Source organism: Gossypium arboreum, chromosome 12 (assembly GCF_025698485.1).
Source record: "Gossypium arboreum isolate Shixiya-1 chromosome 12, ASM2569848v2, whole genome shotgun sequence".
Classification (NCBI taxonomy): domain Eukaryota; kingdom Viridiplantae; phylum Streptophyta; class Magnoliopsida; order Malvales; family Malvaceae; genus Gossypium; species Gossypium arboreum.
This window is the reverse complement of record NC_069081.1, coordinates 119,178,231-119,195,257: the sequence shown is the minus strand read 5'-3', so window position 1 is coordinate 119,195,257 and position 17,027 is coordinate 119,178,231. Positions and strand designations below refer to the sequence as shown.

The window sequence follows — 17,027 nt, the reverse complement described above, 5'->3', positions numbered from 1 at the left end:
AAATTTTTTTCGATCATCTAATTATTAATAGTTACAAAATAAATGGTTTAAACTCGAGTGAATTTTATAGGTAAAACATCCCTTAATCACCAAGCTAATGATAAAAGTTCAAATTTAATACTTAATTGTTTAACGAATAATTTCAATAGGCAAATGGCCAATGAAAAGATGTTTTCTTTCTTCTTCAACTTCTTCAGAGGGTTAATTTAGTAAAAAAATTAATTAGGAAGTATAAAGAACAATATCATTTCTTTTAAATGTTACAATATTGTCTTAGGAGACTAATGATTTATTACAAAAATAAAACATACTAAATTAAAAATTAATTTTCAAAAAACATGATAATTTTCATAAGAATCAAGCACATATATGATCTAAAAAAGAGATAGGCTGACATAAAAGACTTTATACTTTGAGAATTCAATTAAAATGTTTTATAGTTTAGGGTCAAATTTAAATTTGAATCATAACATGGGACGTCTAGTAGAATTAACCCAATAATTTATGTTTTCTTCCTCATTGGATATAAAAATAAAGCCCAACCCATGGGCCCATATTTTTTTTCTCTAACCCAAAAATATTAATGGATCTCTCATTTTCGCCCTAGCAGAGACCCATGAACCGTTGTATGTATTCTTTTGTTCGAATCGGAAGCAGAAACCACCGCTTGTTTGTTTATTTCTACGTTGCTGCTCTCTGTTTAAACTTCTTTAGCATTCCCCTGCAAGCTTCACTGCAATTCCACCTAAACCTTTTGTAAATTTTTTTAGCTTTCTCGTCTCAACAAATAAGCCAGAGCAATGTCACTAAAAGACCAATACGACACCGTGAACGATGAAGAAGAAGATATAGATGACGTTGAACTCTCCGGCAATGAAAACGGCGTCGGTTTTGACGAGGACATGGAAGCTCTAAAGAAAGCCTGTTTGCGCACCGGAACCGACCTTAACGGCCTCGATATCGTATCCGTCGACAACGAACGGCCTTCCACTTCGACCGCCGCCTCGCCTGCGTCCGCGGATTCGGGGAGCGAGGATGATCTGGAGATTTTCCGGAGTATACGGAATCGATTGGCGCTTTCCGAGGATGTTTATGAGCCTCTTTCTTTGAAGCCTCTCTGCACTCTTCCTCCAATTTCTTCGGATGAGGATGCTGAAGATGATTTCGAGACTCTTCGTGTTATTCAGAAGCGGTTTTTGGCTTATTCTACCGATTGTAAGTCTCTATCCTCCTTGAAACTAAGGTTTTAAAGTGTAGTGAGTTGAAGTTCTAATGAATTCTGTTTAATTCGATAATGAATTTTTGTGTTTCGTTATATAAATTTTCATTATTTCATTTTTTAGTTCGAATTTTATATCTGAAACCATGATGTTATCATCTCAAGTTCTGAATTTCGGCCTTGCTACTGTTTTTCGGTTCAAGATACTGTTATGGTTGGTCTCTGCTTAGTGTTATTTCTTATGTTCTAATCGTTGCTATGGTTATTGATCGAGTGCTTTTTTTTAATATATCAAAAGTCGCATGTTTGATAGAGAAGATGTTTGAAGGATGAATTTAGAAGTATTATTAATAAAATACGGATAAAGAAGTTCAAATTTTGGTTGCATATGTAACTTGGTAGAAGTGTATAAGTGAAAACTATACCAAAATTTTTCTTTCCATTTTTCTCTTCTGGGTTCAAAATTTTAAAATTATTGGAGATCTCATGGAAGCTTGTTTTCACTCTTTTTGTTGAATGCCATACGTATGTGTTAAAGGCAATGGTTGAATTCATTATATTACCAGTGATGAGTATCTTTTTTGATAACATTTGTTTGTCAATACTATTTAAATCTAATATAGACCTTAAGTTCTTATTATTTAACTCTAATACAGGACTTAAGCTTTTGTTAGCTGTTCCTAAGATATTGTTTATGTTGATATCAATCTCCTCTGCTTCTTCTCAGTTTCTGTCTGTAGTCCATACATTTATGTTAAAACATGAACAATTACCTATAGTTGCTGCTCATTTATGCCCCTCGTTTATGTTTCTCTTAAATATATTGATCAGGCACCAGGAAAAACAGCAGAGAGGATAACGTGGAGAAAACAGAGCCCATTTATATGACTAGAACACCCTTAAAAGATGCAACAGGCAATGATATATGTGAAAATTTTCTAGATTATGTGCAGACTGGCAATATTTCCCATGTTTCAAGTGACAATGCGGAGATGCAGCCTCTAAGTTTAGTTCAATGTGACCAGTCTGATGTCAACGTGTTATCAACATACAAGTCCTCAAGATTTCCAAAGTCTGCGCAACTTCTCTTTGATGCAATTAAAAAGAACAGGTCTTATCAGACGTTTCTTCGAAGTAAGTTGGCTCACATTGAAGTTAAAATTGAGGAGAACAAGAAATTGAAGGAACGTGTTAAAATTCTTAGAGACTTTCAGGTTTCTTGCAAAAAATTAACAGGCCGAGCATTATCAGCAAAGAAGGATCCTCGTATACAATTAATTTCAGCCAGGAAGTTGAGGACTTTTGAGGAACCCGAGGTAACCATTTTTTTCTTTGACTTTTGATGATTCTAATTATTCTCATAGAACTTATATATGTGTGTGTATTTAATTTTTGGAATGAATAGTATGTTTATGGTTTGGATATCGAAAGTGCCTATTCCTTGAAGAAGGTTTGCAAGATTGTGATAAGAAACATTGTCAAAGTGTGCTACTAAATAGATGAACAAACTTAACTTGACACATGGTTATGGTGTCAGTTACATAGTGATGTGGGAGTAGATTTTGCTTAGCAAATTATTGTGTGGTTTAATGCTTTTTAGTGCTACAACAGTAACATAGGACTTTCTCTATTAAGTGGGGTTGGCTACATAGATGATATTTCTACATTTTCTCAGTTTAATTCATATCTTCAATGAGCTGGAGAAGAAAGGGTTTTTTCTCTCTAATTACCATCATCTCCCTCCTTTGGTCATCAATCATCCCCTTGATATGGATTTCCTATATCCTAGTTAAATCTCTTTTAGGAGCACCTGTACCATGCTCTTTACTTGTCTAAACTCTCTTAAGCATGTTTCTTGTATTTTTTGCCTTGAATTTTTTGATGTCCAGCTTTCTCTTATGAACTCATCTCAATGTACATCTCAGCCTTGATCATCTTATGCATACTTGAGATATCATTGCTCATATTTGGTGTCTTAAAACATATCTAGTCTTGTACTCTTATTTTTTCCTTTTATATCTTTCTCATGCTAGCATATATTTTTCTGATAAATTCTCCTAATTAGTGGCTTGTGAACCTGTTATACTTTCGAAATTTTAGTACGGTACATTCTGCATTTCAAAACATTTTCTGTGGATAACATTATTTTAAGTTTCAACTTCCAATGTGTTCACTAACTAGATCTTGTTGAGTTAGCTTTCCCAATAAATTATTTGCACTTATCTAGTGTGTCAAGGCGTGCATCTAGGCACGCTAGTAAGAAACGAATAATATCAAATTCTCTAGTTCTCAATATTTGAGCATTCAACAATAAACGTGACACTGTAAGGAAATAATGTATATTGGCCAACAGGAAAAGGATAAAAATTTGCATGTTGGATAAATCAGACCCCTGTCTAGAGTTTTTAAGCTTATTTACTTGCATATATAAACTCAATTACAAAATACACATGTATACATACTGTGCCTTACATCCTAGGCTGAGCACTTTTATAGTGCCTTGCACATCAAGCAATATAAGGATTCTAGCACTTAAATGTGTTTCTTACCCTTGACAACACTGCACATATCAAAATATATGCCAGTGATTTTCTTCAGTGACGTCTTTGAGTTTCTTACATTTTGATATGGTAAAGCTGAAAGGTTGGCACTATATTCGTGTACCATTTAATAGATATTCAAAGACCTGAAACAGTATCATGTTTCCTCGTTCTCACCAACCAGCCATAATGTTAATCCATCTTTCTGTTTGCGTTTTATGAACCTAATGTCAATTATCGATTTAATTGTTTCTCTTTGGCACAGTATTAAATATCCTTTATGAAAGTTATATTATTCCTTCAACTTCATTCTCTCAAGGGCACTCTAATAACTGACATTATAGGACAGATAGAGAAAATGTTTATGGAGGACTGTAGTTTGTGCGGTATAGTTATAGATGCATATGCTTTCTTTATATTTATGTTTGTTTTACCAGGTGCATCTGTGTCTGTAGCCTTAATCATTACAAGTGAAGGTCTAATAATTGTTTTTGCTTCTATGTATGACTGCAAATGTGTCAAATTTATTGTAGATTGATTTTTAGGGTGCCATTTGCTGATGAGTATGGCATATTTTGCTGCTGCAGGTTAATGATAAGAGAGTAACTGCTGATTATGGTCCTCTAGAGAACTCTAGTGTAGCCAGTTACAGAATGGCTTTAATAGATTTTCCACTTAAGCTTGAGCGGAAAAATTGGTCCAGAGAAGAAAGAGAAAATCTTGAAAAGGGAATAAGGCAACAGTTTCAAGAGAGGGCACTTCAAGTTTCTGTGGGTTGGTTGAGGTATGTTTTCCTAATAGTTATATTATTTGTTTTTGTTCAATATCTAAATCATTTGTTTTGTGTTTGAAGTCAGGTCTTAAATTGATATGGCTTGCAACTCACAAGGCTAATAATGCATCTTGTGAATCAAATTAAGATAAAGTTATGATTGGTTAACTGTTATAATATGGATGGAAGACATCTAATTTCCCAGTGCATGTTCCCTGCAAATTTCTTTTGATATGTCACTGTAGTTTGGGCTGCATACTGGATATATTAAATTTTATGCACTGCTCAAACCTATTCAAGAGTATCTGGTGTAGCATGTCAGATAACAAAGTTTTGGGGGCCGTTCAGCGCATCTTTATAAGATTGTTTTCTTATTTTTGAACTTCTAAATATTCATTTAATTGCTGAAATATATAAAACAATTTGAAAATGGAAGAAAGCAAGAGCTGCTTTTCTTATCCTCTTCATATACTTCTGGGATATCACTAGATTTAGAAAGATATGTTTCCCTCTCTTTTGACTTTGTTGTTCATTTGGAATATTTGTGCATTATACTCATGCACTTTATCTTGCCAGTACTTCAGATGGGTCACCTCAAGATGGAAATAATTTGGACGGCATCATTGCAACAGTAAAAGATCTTGAAATCACCCCAGAGAGGATTAGGGAATTTCTTCCTAAAGTGGACTGGAACCAGTTAGCTTCCTTTTATGTTAAGGGTCGTTCTGGGGCAGAATGTGAAACTCGGTAAGCATCTTCTGCATGGTTATCTTTTCTATACACACAGGCTCATATATATTTAAAAGAACATAAGGCATTCCATGCATTGAAATTGCACTTTACCATTCATTTTTTGTGTTTTTTCCTCCTTTGTCTTAACTTATTTTTTATGCTTCTTGTTGTCAAATTTTTTGTTTACCAACTTTCGCTCTCCGTTCTGTTTTATTATGGGGCTAGGATATACATAAAACATACTTGAATTGATTGTGGGACCCAAAGCCTATCTGTTTCCACCATTGAATGAATTTCTTACATCCTGCCGCCATGCTATCCTTGGACTTTTAATTAGAAATAGATCTTGATTCTCTAAGGCTTGTTCTAATGAACCTAGCTTCATAGATGTCCATGATGCTGACCATCACAGATGCGGTTACAGTTATTGGTTTTTTATTTCCAAAAAAAATTATACTAACATGTGTCATACTTCCTAGATTTGTGTTATTTGTTTGTCAATCTGTGTAGTGCTTAACTAGTTTTTCATGTTCACCGATTTTCTCTGAAGCATGTGTCCTTCAATGAGGCAAGCTTATCAGATGTCTATGACGATGACAATCACAGATGTGTTTACCATTGTTGGATTTGAATAAAAGTGCAAGGTTTGTGCAGGTCATACAGGTGGGACTCCTACATGAGATGTGCTTTACTCAACAGTGGTATTTACTGTTTAATGCATCTGTGATGATTGTCATCACAGTTATCTATGATGCTTTCATTTCTCATGCCCTTCAGTCCAGAACCATTATATAGGCATTATCTTTTCCTTTTTTCTTTTTTTTTTTTATGATTTTATCTTTATATTCTTCTTTCACTCCTGCAGTTGGCTGAATCATGAAGATCCCCTCATCAATCGCAATCCGTGGACTGCTGAAGAAGATAAGAATATTTTGCTTATTGTTCAAGAAATGGGGATTGATAACTGGTTTGATATTGCGGTATCATTGGGGTCAAACAGGACTCCATTTCAATGCCTGGCACGGTATCAGAGGAGTTTGAATCCATGCATACTGAAAAGGGAATGGACTGAAGAGGAGGATGATCAACTTCGCATTGCTGTTGAGGTTTTTGGTGAAAGTGATTGGCAATCTGTGGCTTCTACATTGAAAGGACGGACTGGCACTCAATGCTCTAATAGGTCAGTTAACCGCTTCAATATTTTTTATTGTATATAATTATGTCATACCTTTCCAGCTAATGTCATAAAAGTTGTTCTAGTGAATGAATTGAGTAAGATATGTGCAAGTCAAATCATTTGCTCTGTGCTTTAAATTTTATTTATTTGTCTATTATGAACATGATTTATTCTTACATAAGTCACCTTCTATAAGTTTATTTAATCATACCTTTTAAAATGTAATCGAAATCATTATATATGATCCAAAGAATTGCAAATGTTGATTATATAGATATATATTTTGATACATCCACATTTTAAGAGTCTTAATATAATCAACGCCAATTATCATTTTGTATGTCTACCTTTTTGCATAATCTTTTTGTTACAAGGGCATTTTGCATTGAAATTTTTCTTGCCTTCCGAGTATTCTATATATTTCATTGCAATGACATTTACTATACGCTTTCATGTTGCCATTGGTATCTTGAACTGAAATCTCTGCTAAAGTAACTCCATGCTCCACCTATTTCCATGGAGGGCCATTTGTTGCCCTATCTACTGCATGTTAGGAATGCATGCTATACATTCATCATATAGGAATTACATGGCAGATCTTGCTTATCATCCTTTTCTTATACTAATGAGAGTCTTTTAATATGCAGATGGAAAAAATCACTTCATCCGACCAGGCAGAGAGTTGGGAGATGGACGCGTGACGAAGATAAACGCTTGAAAGTGGCTGTGTTGCTTTTTGGCCCTAAAAATTGGAGAAAAATAGCTGAGGTTGTTCCTGGTCGAACTCAAGTGCAATGTAGAGAAAGGTATGTAATCGAAATCTTGAAGTCAACTAACATGGCATTAATTAAATGGAATTGTTAATTTTTCACTCTATTGCCAGGTGGGTCAATTCCTTAGATCCAACTTTGAATGTAGGCATTTGGACTGAAGAAGAAGACTCAAGACTGGAAGCCGCCATTGAAGAACATGGATATTGCTGGTCAAAGGTTGCCACATGCGTGGCTTCACGAACCGATAACCAGTGTTGGAGGTATGTGTAGAAATCAGAGTATTTTATCCTAAAAAGAACATAAATCAGAGTTTTTTTATATACAACCTATGACACTACTTTAGGAAACTCTAAGTTAGGAAAGATACTAAATAGGAGATATGATCCCTTAAAATAAGGGATTTTAATAAAAAAAATATCTACAAAATATTCCTAAAATATTTACAGAATATTCCTACACTCCCCCTCAAGCTGGAGAATATACATTGTATAATCCCAGCTTGAATAGGAATTTATTGAACACAGGTTTTGGCAAAGCCTTGGTAAGAATGTCTGCAATCTGTCCTTCTGAAGGAATGTAAGAAAGAGTGGCTGTCTTTTTGTTGACTTGATCAGCAATAAAATGCCTATCAATTTCAACATGCTTTGTTCGGTCATGTTGAACTGGGTTCTTGGCAATCTGAATGGCAGATTGATTATCACACAAAACTTCAAAGTGATCCTCCTGATTTGTGCCAAGTTCTTTTAGTAATTTAAGTAGCCAAATTCCTTCGCATATCCCCAAAGCTAGTGCTCTAAATTCAGCTTCAGCACTACTTCTTGAAACAACAGATTGTTTCTTACTTCTCCAAGTTGTAAGGTTACCCCAAACAAAAGTGCAGTACCCACTAGTGGATCTTCTTTCAGTGAGATCTCCAGCCCAACTAGAGTCTGTAAAAATCTTAACAGTTCTGTCTTGTGTCTTCTTAAACATTAAGCCGTGTCCTGGAGTTTTCTTCAAGTACTTGAGAATTCTATTTGCTGCTGCCATATGCTCTTCAGTAGGATTAGTCATGTGTTGACTTATCACATTTACGGGAAAAGCTATATCTGGCCTTGTCAAGGATAAGTAGATTAGTTTCCCAACTAACCTTTGAAATTTCTCTCTGTCTACTAAGGACTCATCTTCTTTATTGAATCTCAAGTTTGCCTCCATTGGTGTATCAGCCGGCTTACAGCCAAGAAAACCAGTTTCTTTGAGTAAATCAAGTACATACTTTCTCTGGTTGATCACAAGTCCTTCTTTTGATCTTGCCACCTCCATTCCTAGGAAATACCTTAGCTTTCCCAAGTCCTTGGTTTCGAATTCCCTGTTTAACAACTTCTTCAAATTGCTAATCTCTTCCTCATCATCTCCAGTAAGAATGATGTCATCCACATACACAATTAGGATAGCTTTCTTATTTGTAGAAGTTACCTTGATGAAAAGCGTATGATTGGCAAGGGACTGCTTGTAGCCATTTTGAAGAATGACTTCAGTGAACCTCTCGAACCAAGCTCTGGGTGATTGTTTTAACCCGTATAGAGACTTGTTGAGCTTGCAAACCTTTTTGCTACCTTCAATAGACTTTGAGCCAGGTGGCAATTGCATATAGACTTCTTCCTCAAGCTTGCCATTAAGAAATGCGTTTTTTACATCAAGTTGGTGTAATTTCCAATCGCAATTTACAGCCAAACTTAGGAGTACTCGAATTTTTGGAGAGGTAGGGAGGATGTAGAGACCATTTATAACCCTTCTTAAGTGAAGAATACCCAACCAATACACATTTTAAAGACTTAGGATCTAACTTGGACTTATTAGGAGCAATATTTTGGATAAAAACAGTGCAGCCAAAAATTTTAAGTGGCAGAATGGAGGAGATAGGCTTAAAATGAGGAAAGTGCTGCAAAAATATAGATTGAGGCGTTTGAAATTTTAAAACCTTACTAGGCATCCGGTTGATTAAATATGTGGCAGTTAATAAGGCTTCCCCCCACAAATATTTAGGAACATTAGTGGTAAATAGAAGAGAACGAGTAACTTCAAGAAGGTGCCTATTTTTTCTTTCGGCAATGCCGTTTTGCTGTGGGGTTCCAACACAAGAACTAATCTGAACTATGCCCTTTTCCTTAAAAAAATCACCTAAAGACCTAGCAAAAAATTCACTGCCATTATCAGATTTAAAGAGCTGGATTTTAGACCCAAATTGAGTGAGAACCATGTTATAAAATTGCACAAAAACACTAGCAGTTTCAGATTTATCTTTCAGCAAATAAGTCCAAGTTATCCTACTGTGATCATCAATAAAAGTGATAAACCACTTACAATTATCAGCATTCTTCACCCGAGAAGGGCCCCAAATATCACTATGGATCAAAGCAAAAGGGTAAGAAGGCTTGTATGTAGAAGGAAAATAAGATGATTTAGTATGTTTGGCAAGAGAGCAAACTTTGCAAGAAAAAGAATTAGGCCTTTTATTAATGAATAGAGCAGGAAACAATTTTGCAAGGTATTGGAAACTAGGATGGCCTAAACGAAAGTGCCATAACATAACAGTATCAACTTTTCCTAAAGCGGTTAATGAGCTTTGGATAAAGTGACATTGGTGAAGAGCTGAAGCTCGAGTTGATTATGAAACACAAGCTTTCAGTTTACATTAAGTTTCTTTGAACTTAACTCAGGCTTGACTTAGAATAATTAATATCTAGCTACTTGAGTTTAAATCAATTAGTTTTGATTGCCATAAACCTAGAATATTGCTAAACATTGAGCTTGAGCATGAACGCAAGTTTGATCATGAGGTTATCTTTATATTTGCACATTATATGGAAAAGAGTACATAAAAATAAACTCCTATAGAATGTGAGCAGATTTGACTCATTTATACTCCTAGTTAAGCTAAAGCATCTAATCGTGCATTATTTTTCCTTATGTTGGTTATATAATGCCAATACCATGTTTGTTTTGTCTTTCTAAACAACCTTTTAATTGCACCCTTGTCTTTTTAATAGGAGGTGGAAAACGTTGCATCCGGAAGAAGTGCCTTTGCTTCAAGAAGCTAGGAAAATACGTAAAGCCGCTCTTATATCGAATTTTGTAGATCGGGAATCTGAGCGTCCTGCCCTTGGCCCCAATGATTTTAATATTCAATTACCAATGATAACTGCAACTTCTGAACCAAGTAAAGAAAAAGGGAAACGAAGGTAAAACAATCAAGCTATCTCATTCTCATTCTGTTTCTCTCTCTCTCTTTCCTTTTAACTTGTATCTTTTTGTTGTATGCAGACGAAGAAGACCAGAATCCGAGAAGGAAAATGCTGCAGCTTTAAGGTGAGATTTTTGACATCCAATTTCGTAGCTCCTTATTCAACTGAATGATGAAGTCCCTATATTTTCATTTAGCCTATCATTGCTATTTCAGTTCTTGTATATTCATGCCAACTATGATTTTCCCCTTGCTAATTTGCTAGAGATCTCTTATTCCTTTGCCCTCGTGCTACAGGCTTTCCCCAGAAAAGAGGAGCGACAAGAGTTGTAGAAAAGGAGCTCAGACTACTACTGGACGAAACCCACCTTTGGAGAATAACAATTGTACTGAACCAGCAGAAGATGTTACCTTTCAAAAGAAAAGAAAGAGAGAACCACCTTCAGGAAATAATAATCATACCAAACCAGCACATGTTGCCATTCAAAAGAAAAGAAAACAACCACATTCTGGACATGTTAATTGCAGTGACAGAATGCAGGATGGTGCGGTTCAGACGTATAAAAGAAAACAACAGTCAGAGAGTAGTAAATTCGTCGAATCAGTGCAGGATAATTGCTCATCTCACCTACTTTCAACATTATGTATGACTGGTAATCATGAGGCTGAATCATTTGGTAGCAGTCTTACTGTAAAGAGGAGAAAGAATCACAAAGCATCACCTAAACAGTTTCCCAAGAGGAGTATCTGCACAGAATCACATGAAGAACAGTATTCTATCTGTTCCGAGATTCCCATGTTTTCGGGAGGTGATGATGGTGCTGAAGTGATGCAAAACAGCGGTGTTGAATCTGAAATTCTCTGTGCGGATGATGCTTCTCGGAAAGCTAAACCTCGATCGAAGAGGAAAACTTGCATTAACTCATTGACCTCTAAAAGTTCAAGAACCATCGTAGCTGAACACTTCAAGAACCTTTCAGCAACTAAAAATACGAAAAAGAACAGAACTAAGCAGCAGCAAAGCAAGAGCAGAAAGAGCAACAAGCCATCTGGAGATGAGGATGGTCAGACAGACGGAGATCATCAGACTCTTGCTTGCTTTCTTCGTAATAAATTGAAGAAGAGAAGATGTGAAATTGTTGATAATGCTTGTTTATCGGAAGGAATGGATGAACGTAGCAAGATAGATCAAACCCAATTCGGTTTGCAACATTGTGATGGCGAGAATGGCACAAACATTGAGATAGTTGATGTAGTAAACAAGACCGTTGCTCCCCGTGACATTGTGAGAGAACCGAGCAAGATCAATAAGGAAGACATCACCCTCGCGTGTTTGCGCAAGCGATTAAAGAAGAAGAGGCGTGTAACCATTGCACAAAGCAGCAACCATGGAGACATGTCCGAGTAAAAGCAGTGAAGAGTTTGGAAATAAGTCAAAAGGGAATCAAAATCCCTATACCTTTCATTTTATTATTATGATTTTTTTAAAAGATGGAAGTTTTAGGCACAATGATTAATTCAACCTGGGCCTGGCTTCGAAAATTTTGTTTATAAATTATGTTTTAGGTAAAAAAAAATTGTTCAATTGGGTAGAGAGGAAATTTTATATCGGAATATACTGAATTATAGGATTATAGTTTTGGTCTCCTTTTCTGTAGTTGTAAAAGGATTGTTCTTATTCCTTTTAAGGGGTGCACTGCTTCTGCAATACCAATGAGTGTTAATTGAAATAAAATTTGTAAAGCCACAAGTATGTTAATTTTTGAATTGTTCATGATTGAAGGATATTATGCATTTTTAATAATGATTATAATTTACAACCAATGTAACACTTAGTTTTAATTGTAAATGTAAATTAAACAAATAATTTTTACTAGTTCAAACTGTAAATAAAACTCAATTTATCAACAACTAATCAATGGATGATTGGTAGAATTGTTTAGATTTAGGTCGGCTATTTAAAGTCAAAAAAATTAAATAATGCAAATTATTTATTCGACTTTTTATCGGTTGTTAAATATTAATCTTATACTCTACAATTACAATTTTGCCTCAAAAGTTACAAAAATAAATCTGAAATAACCATATTAAAATTGTCTTGCTTACTCTTTAAAAATACATAAATTATTTATGTACATTAAATCATAAAAGAAAAATAATTAGATTACAATTACACAGTTTTTTTATTATTGCAACAATCGTATTTACTATTGACAACAATAACAAATCGTTTTACTACAATGCTCTTCAAAAGAGATAAACAGTACATCTCATTCTGACATAAAAACCAACTATTGAGAATAAAAAATTAAAGAAAATGTTAACAAAAGGATCAATGTATTCTTTAATCTAATCTAAGGTTCATTGATTAGTTAACGTTAATTGATCAATTTGCATGATCAAAGCCGATGATCGTAAGCTATGTCCTCCATCACGATGTCGAATGAAACTATCCATGGAATCGTGCGCCGTGTGAAACGTAGACCATCGCCGTTCTTAACCGAGACTCAGGTTAAGCTCCGTCTCGGAACCTTGTGGGGTTAGGAGTAAAGCATCCCGAGGTTGGCGCATCTCGTTGGGCGTGGAGAAGCATTGGGAACCCCAATTTCTTTCTTCGGAGCCGTTTCTTTTCCCGTCCCCCTACCCCGGCATAGCGCTTCGCTTCCGGTTCTTCGGAAGAATCAACTGACTTCTCCCTTCTTCAGGAAGCAAAAATAAAGTTGTCCGAAGAAGAGCAAGGCAAACAAAGCATTCTCAAAAGTAAACCAACCCCTTGGACTCCTAACACAAGCCACCTTTATGCTACTTTTACCATGTATTACTTGGTTTACTTATCGACATATATAGGAGCAAGGTAACAAAAAGTGCGATGATTTTCTGAATACTCTTGTGAGATTTAATTCGGTCTCAAAAGCTGCGGCACACATTTTATATAAGGTAACAACTCACGTAAATAAGTAAAATATCTTCTAATGTAACAACCAAACCAAAATAACATAAGAGCATAGGGCTCAATGAAAACCTCCAAACAAAATAAAAGCAATCCTTACAACATTTTAAACAAAATCTTTAAAAAGGTTTGAAAATGCTAAGAGAAGCAACTAAAAGTATCACTACATGTTCCTTCATACTATATGATTACTCATTGGAAGGCACAACATGCATGCATGAATGTTGGTCTTAGTATCGACCAATTCCCCAAACTCTGATTACACCATCTGTATAACCACTAAATAAGGTGCTTCCATCTGCACTCCAGTTCAAGCTTGTGCAGTATATCACCTGCAAATTCCACACACAATAATGGCATTCTTTTAATTGTTTGATTAACATTTGTTTGCATTATAATAAATATAATTCCATCATTCTCCTGACAAATGACAAAGCTAATCGCTGAATTGAGAGAGCCACTCAAAACAGTAATCAGTACGGCAAATAAACCAATATAAACTTAATTAAGACAACTAAAAGGGATTAAAATGATGCAGATTTCAGAGCACAACCTACTCTGGGGTATCATAAAGACAAGTTAAGAACCCCAGCATTTGGCCCATTAGCGAAGGGTGTTCACCCCATACCCAAGCCGAGGGCTCATGGCACAGTAATTGTCAGATAGTAGTGTGTGCATGGAAGCAATTTGCTCCTATCAGTGGTGTGTGAGTTGTACCAAAACATGATAAGTTCAAAGCTTTGAGGCTTACAGCAATAGTATGTGTGGAAAAAATAAACTTTACTTAGCAAGATTGTGTTAACAAATGCAGCTTTCATATGAAACATAGACATGCCTAATCACCAAATAACTTCCATTCCACAAACATTACAATTTCTGGAAACAGAATAAGATTCTGGAAAATATAGATGATTTTTGGAAGTACAAATCAATCAACAAAAAAGGGTAACTAAAATTAAAATGCCAGTCTTAATTCATTCGAGGTAAATGGTATTTCACCAAGCAGCTAATAATATATTGTACAGCAAGTTTTAGGATAAATATTCATAGAACAGCTACATTGCTACTAAAGTTTTATGATAAATGGTATTTACCAAGCAGCTAAATTCTATAATCTACATCTTTATAGGTCAAAATACAAAAGCTAATCGGATCCTTGGGATGAAATTGAAATAATAAATAATCATAGTAAAGCTACATTGCCACTAAAGTATCACACAAACTATTTACATTGAAATAAACAAAAACAGATTAACTAGCAAACAAATATAAGCAAATTAAGGGACTTTGAAGAAGTAGTAGTAATAATAATAAAGGATATTATTACCTTCTTCTTGTTTGCATTGTCGGTGACATCAGATTTCTCAGCCTCAGCTTTGAGATCAACCTTCAAGTCTTCCACAATACTCTTACTTTCCAGATCCCAGATCTTGATGCTCTGCTCAGTGGCAGCACAGAGCCAGTACCTGTTGGGGCTAAAGCAAAGCGAATGAATAACAGAACCAGCGTCAAGACTGTAAAGCTTCTTTCCTTCAGCCAAATCCCACAACAAAATAACACCATCTTTTCCGCCACTAGCACACAATGAACCATCAGGTGAAACCGCAACAGTGTTCACATAACCGGAGTGACCGGCCAGTGTGTTGCGAATCTTACAGTTAGTCAAGTTCCAAACCTTCACAGTCTTGTCCCAAGAAGCTGAAACAATGGTAGGCTGCAGATTATTTGGGCTGAAACGAACACAGCTGACCCAATCCGTATGAGCATCACCATCTTGGATCGTGTATTTGCACTCACCAAGGGTGTTCCAGAGCTTAATGCTTCGATCACGAGAAGCCGAAACGATCTGACGATTATCAATTGAAAAAGCAACGGAGAGCACGTCTTTGGTGTGGCCGACAAAACGACGAGCGGAGGTTCCGGCGTTCAAATCCCAAAGACGAAGCTCACCGTCCCAGGAACCGGAGAGAGCGAACTGGGAGTCAGAAGAGAGAACAACGTCTTGAACAAAGTGTGAGTGGCCGGTGAGACGGCGGCGAGCGACACCGTAGGTCTTTTCGTCTTTGGTCAAGTGCCAAAGGATGATGGACTTGTCGCGAGAGGAAGTGACGATCATATCGGAGTTGTCGATGGGAGTGGCGATGGCTGTTACCATGTCAGTGTGGGCTCGCATGGTGCCGCGGAGAACTAGTCCCTCGAAAGCCATTTTCGTCGGCGTTTGACGGGCGGCGGCGGCGGTTTAGGGTTTCAGAGGGAAGAAAGTGAAGGGCTAAGAAGTGTCTGAGAACCGATTATGAGCGAGTATAAGAAGTATATATAGTACCGGTCCATAGGGAATTAGGGCTTCGCAAATTGGAACTTAGTTAGAAAGTTGTGAATTTCTTTAGTTATTCCCTGTAATTTTTAATTTTTTCTAAGTAAACTACCCACTTAGTCACTCAAGTATTAGTGTTTGATGTTTATATTTTTATTAATTTAATCCTCATTTTAAATTTTAATAAATTTATTCTTCAATACTTACAGATTAACTTCCAACTTAAACTCAATCTAAAGTCTTAAATTAGTATAGATGTAGATGTGTTAAATTTAGCTTCTTTTATTAATTGCTTTTGGGTCTTCAATGTTTCATCCACGTTTAATTTGGTCCCTAAGTCAATTTGATAATTTTGATTTATATAATTTAATTATTGAAAGGGATAAATAAAAAATATAAATAAAATTTCAATATGTAATTGTATGAATTTTGATTGCATGCACTTATACACATAAAACTTTGATTATAATTCAAATCTATACAAAACTTTGACTGTGAATCAATTGTACACATTAAAAAATACATCAATTTATATTTATTTTTATATTAGAGTAAAAGCTCATGTATAATATTGCACATTGCATAAAAAATTTTCTAAAACAAAATGTGATATATGTACACAATAAAATTGTGCAAAATCAATGTTCATGTTTAGCATTACACACTATATCAAGGTTCACATGTAGTTTATTTTAAATTTCTCCCTCGTTGGAAGGGTTAACCTAGTAAACAAGTTGTTCTCGCCTTATTTTCTATCAATAAGGAGTAGGGTTTTTTTATTTTTATGAACGTATTGTCAAGTTACTCTACTATAAGAATCGTTCAAATCAATCGTCTTATTATTAAATGAATAAATTTAATCACGACAGTAGTAGAAAAACAAAATAAACTTATAGAATTAACATTTGTTGTCTGATATATATATACTTATATGAATGCTTCTTCTTTTTTCATTCGTGGTTCAATAAAAAATATTTTACAAAATTATAAAAAACTATATAAATATTAACTTTGTTAAAAATAAATATTTTTTATTTGTAAATGTTAATTATGTTAAAATTGTCTTACTTATTTCCTTTTACTTATATAATGACTAAATTTATCCATTTAATTATATATGGAGTATTTTGAATTAATCTTTATAATAAAATGACCTACTATTTTTCATTTGTGGTTCAAACTTCTTTTGGTTGGGTTCAATTGCCAATTTGGGTTTGAGAAAGGTCCTTTTGGTATTAGTACCAAGATAGTTGCTTAGGCCTGGTCCAATTTTGAAGGATGAGATTCAATTTTGTCCAATTTTATTAATATTGGTAAATTATTAACC

The 17,027-nt window shown here is 35.1% G+C and overlaps 2 protein-coding genes across 2 annotated transcripts; one reads left to right on the top strand and one right to left on the bottom strand.

The window, feature by feature from the left end:
• The first annotated feature begins 505 nt into the window (after window positions 1–505).
• LOC108478190 (uncharacterized) lies at window positions 506–12,171 on the top strand. Its single transcript, XM_017780622.2, has 10 exons — window positions 506–1,215; window positions 2,051–2,535; window positions 4,347–4,543; window positions 5,108–5,278; window positions 6,129–6,443; window positions 7,088–7,246; window positions 7,324–7,473; window positions 10,243–10,434; window positions 10,517–10,561; window positions 10,734–12,171. The coding sequence occupies exons 1-10, from the start codon at window positions 801–803 to the stop codon at window positions 11,842–11,844; spliced, it is 3,240 nt and encodes a 1,079-aa protein (XP_017636111.1). The 5' UTR covers window positions 506–800; the 3' UTR covers window positions 11,845–12,171.
• Window positions 12,172–13,362: 1,191 nt separating this feature from the next.
• LOC108478194 (guanine nucleotide-binding protein subunit beta-like protein) lies at window positions 13,363–15,699 on the bottom strand. Its single transcript, XM_017780626.2, has 2 exons — window positions 14,714–15,699; window positions 13,363–13,718 (listed from the first exon to the last, which is right to left on the bottom strand). Exons 1-2 carry the CDS (start codon window positions 15,590–15,592, stop codon window positions 13,617–13,619), a joined length of 981 nt encoding a protein of 326 aa, XP_017636115.1. The 5' UTR covers window positions 15,593–15,699; the 3' UTR covers window positions 13,363–13,616.
• Between the last annotated feature and the right edge of the window lie 1,328 nt (window positions 15,700–17,027).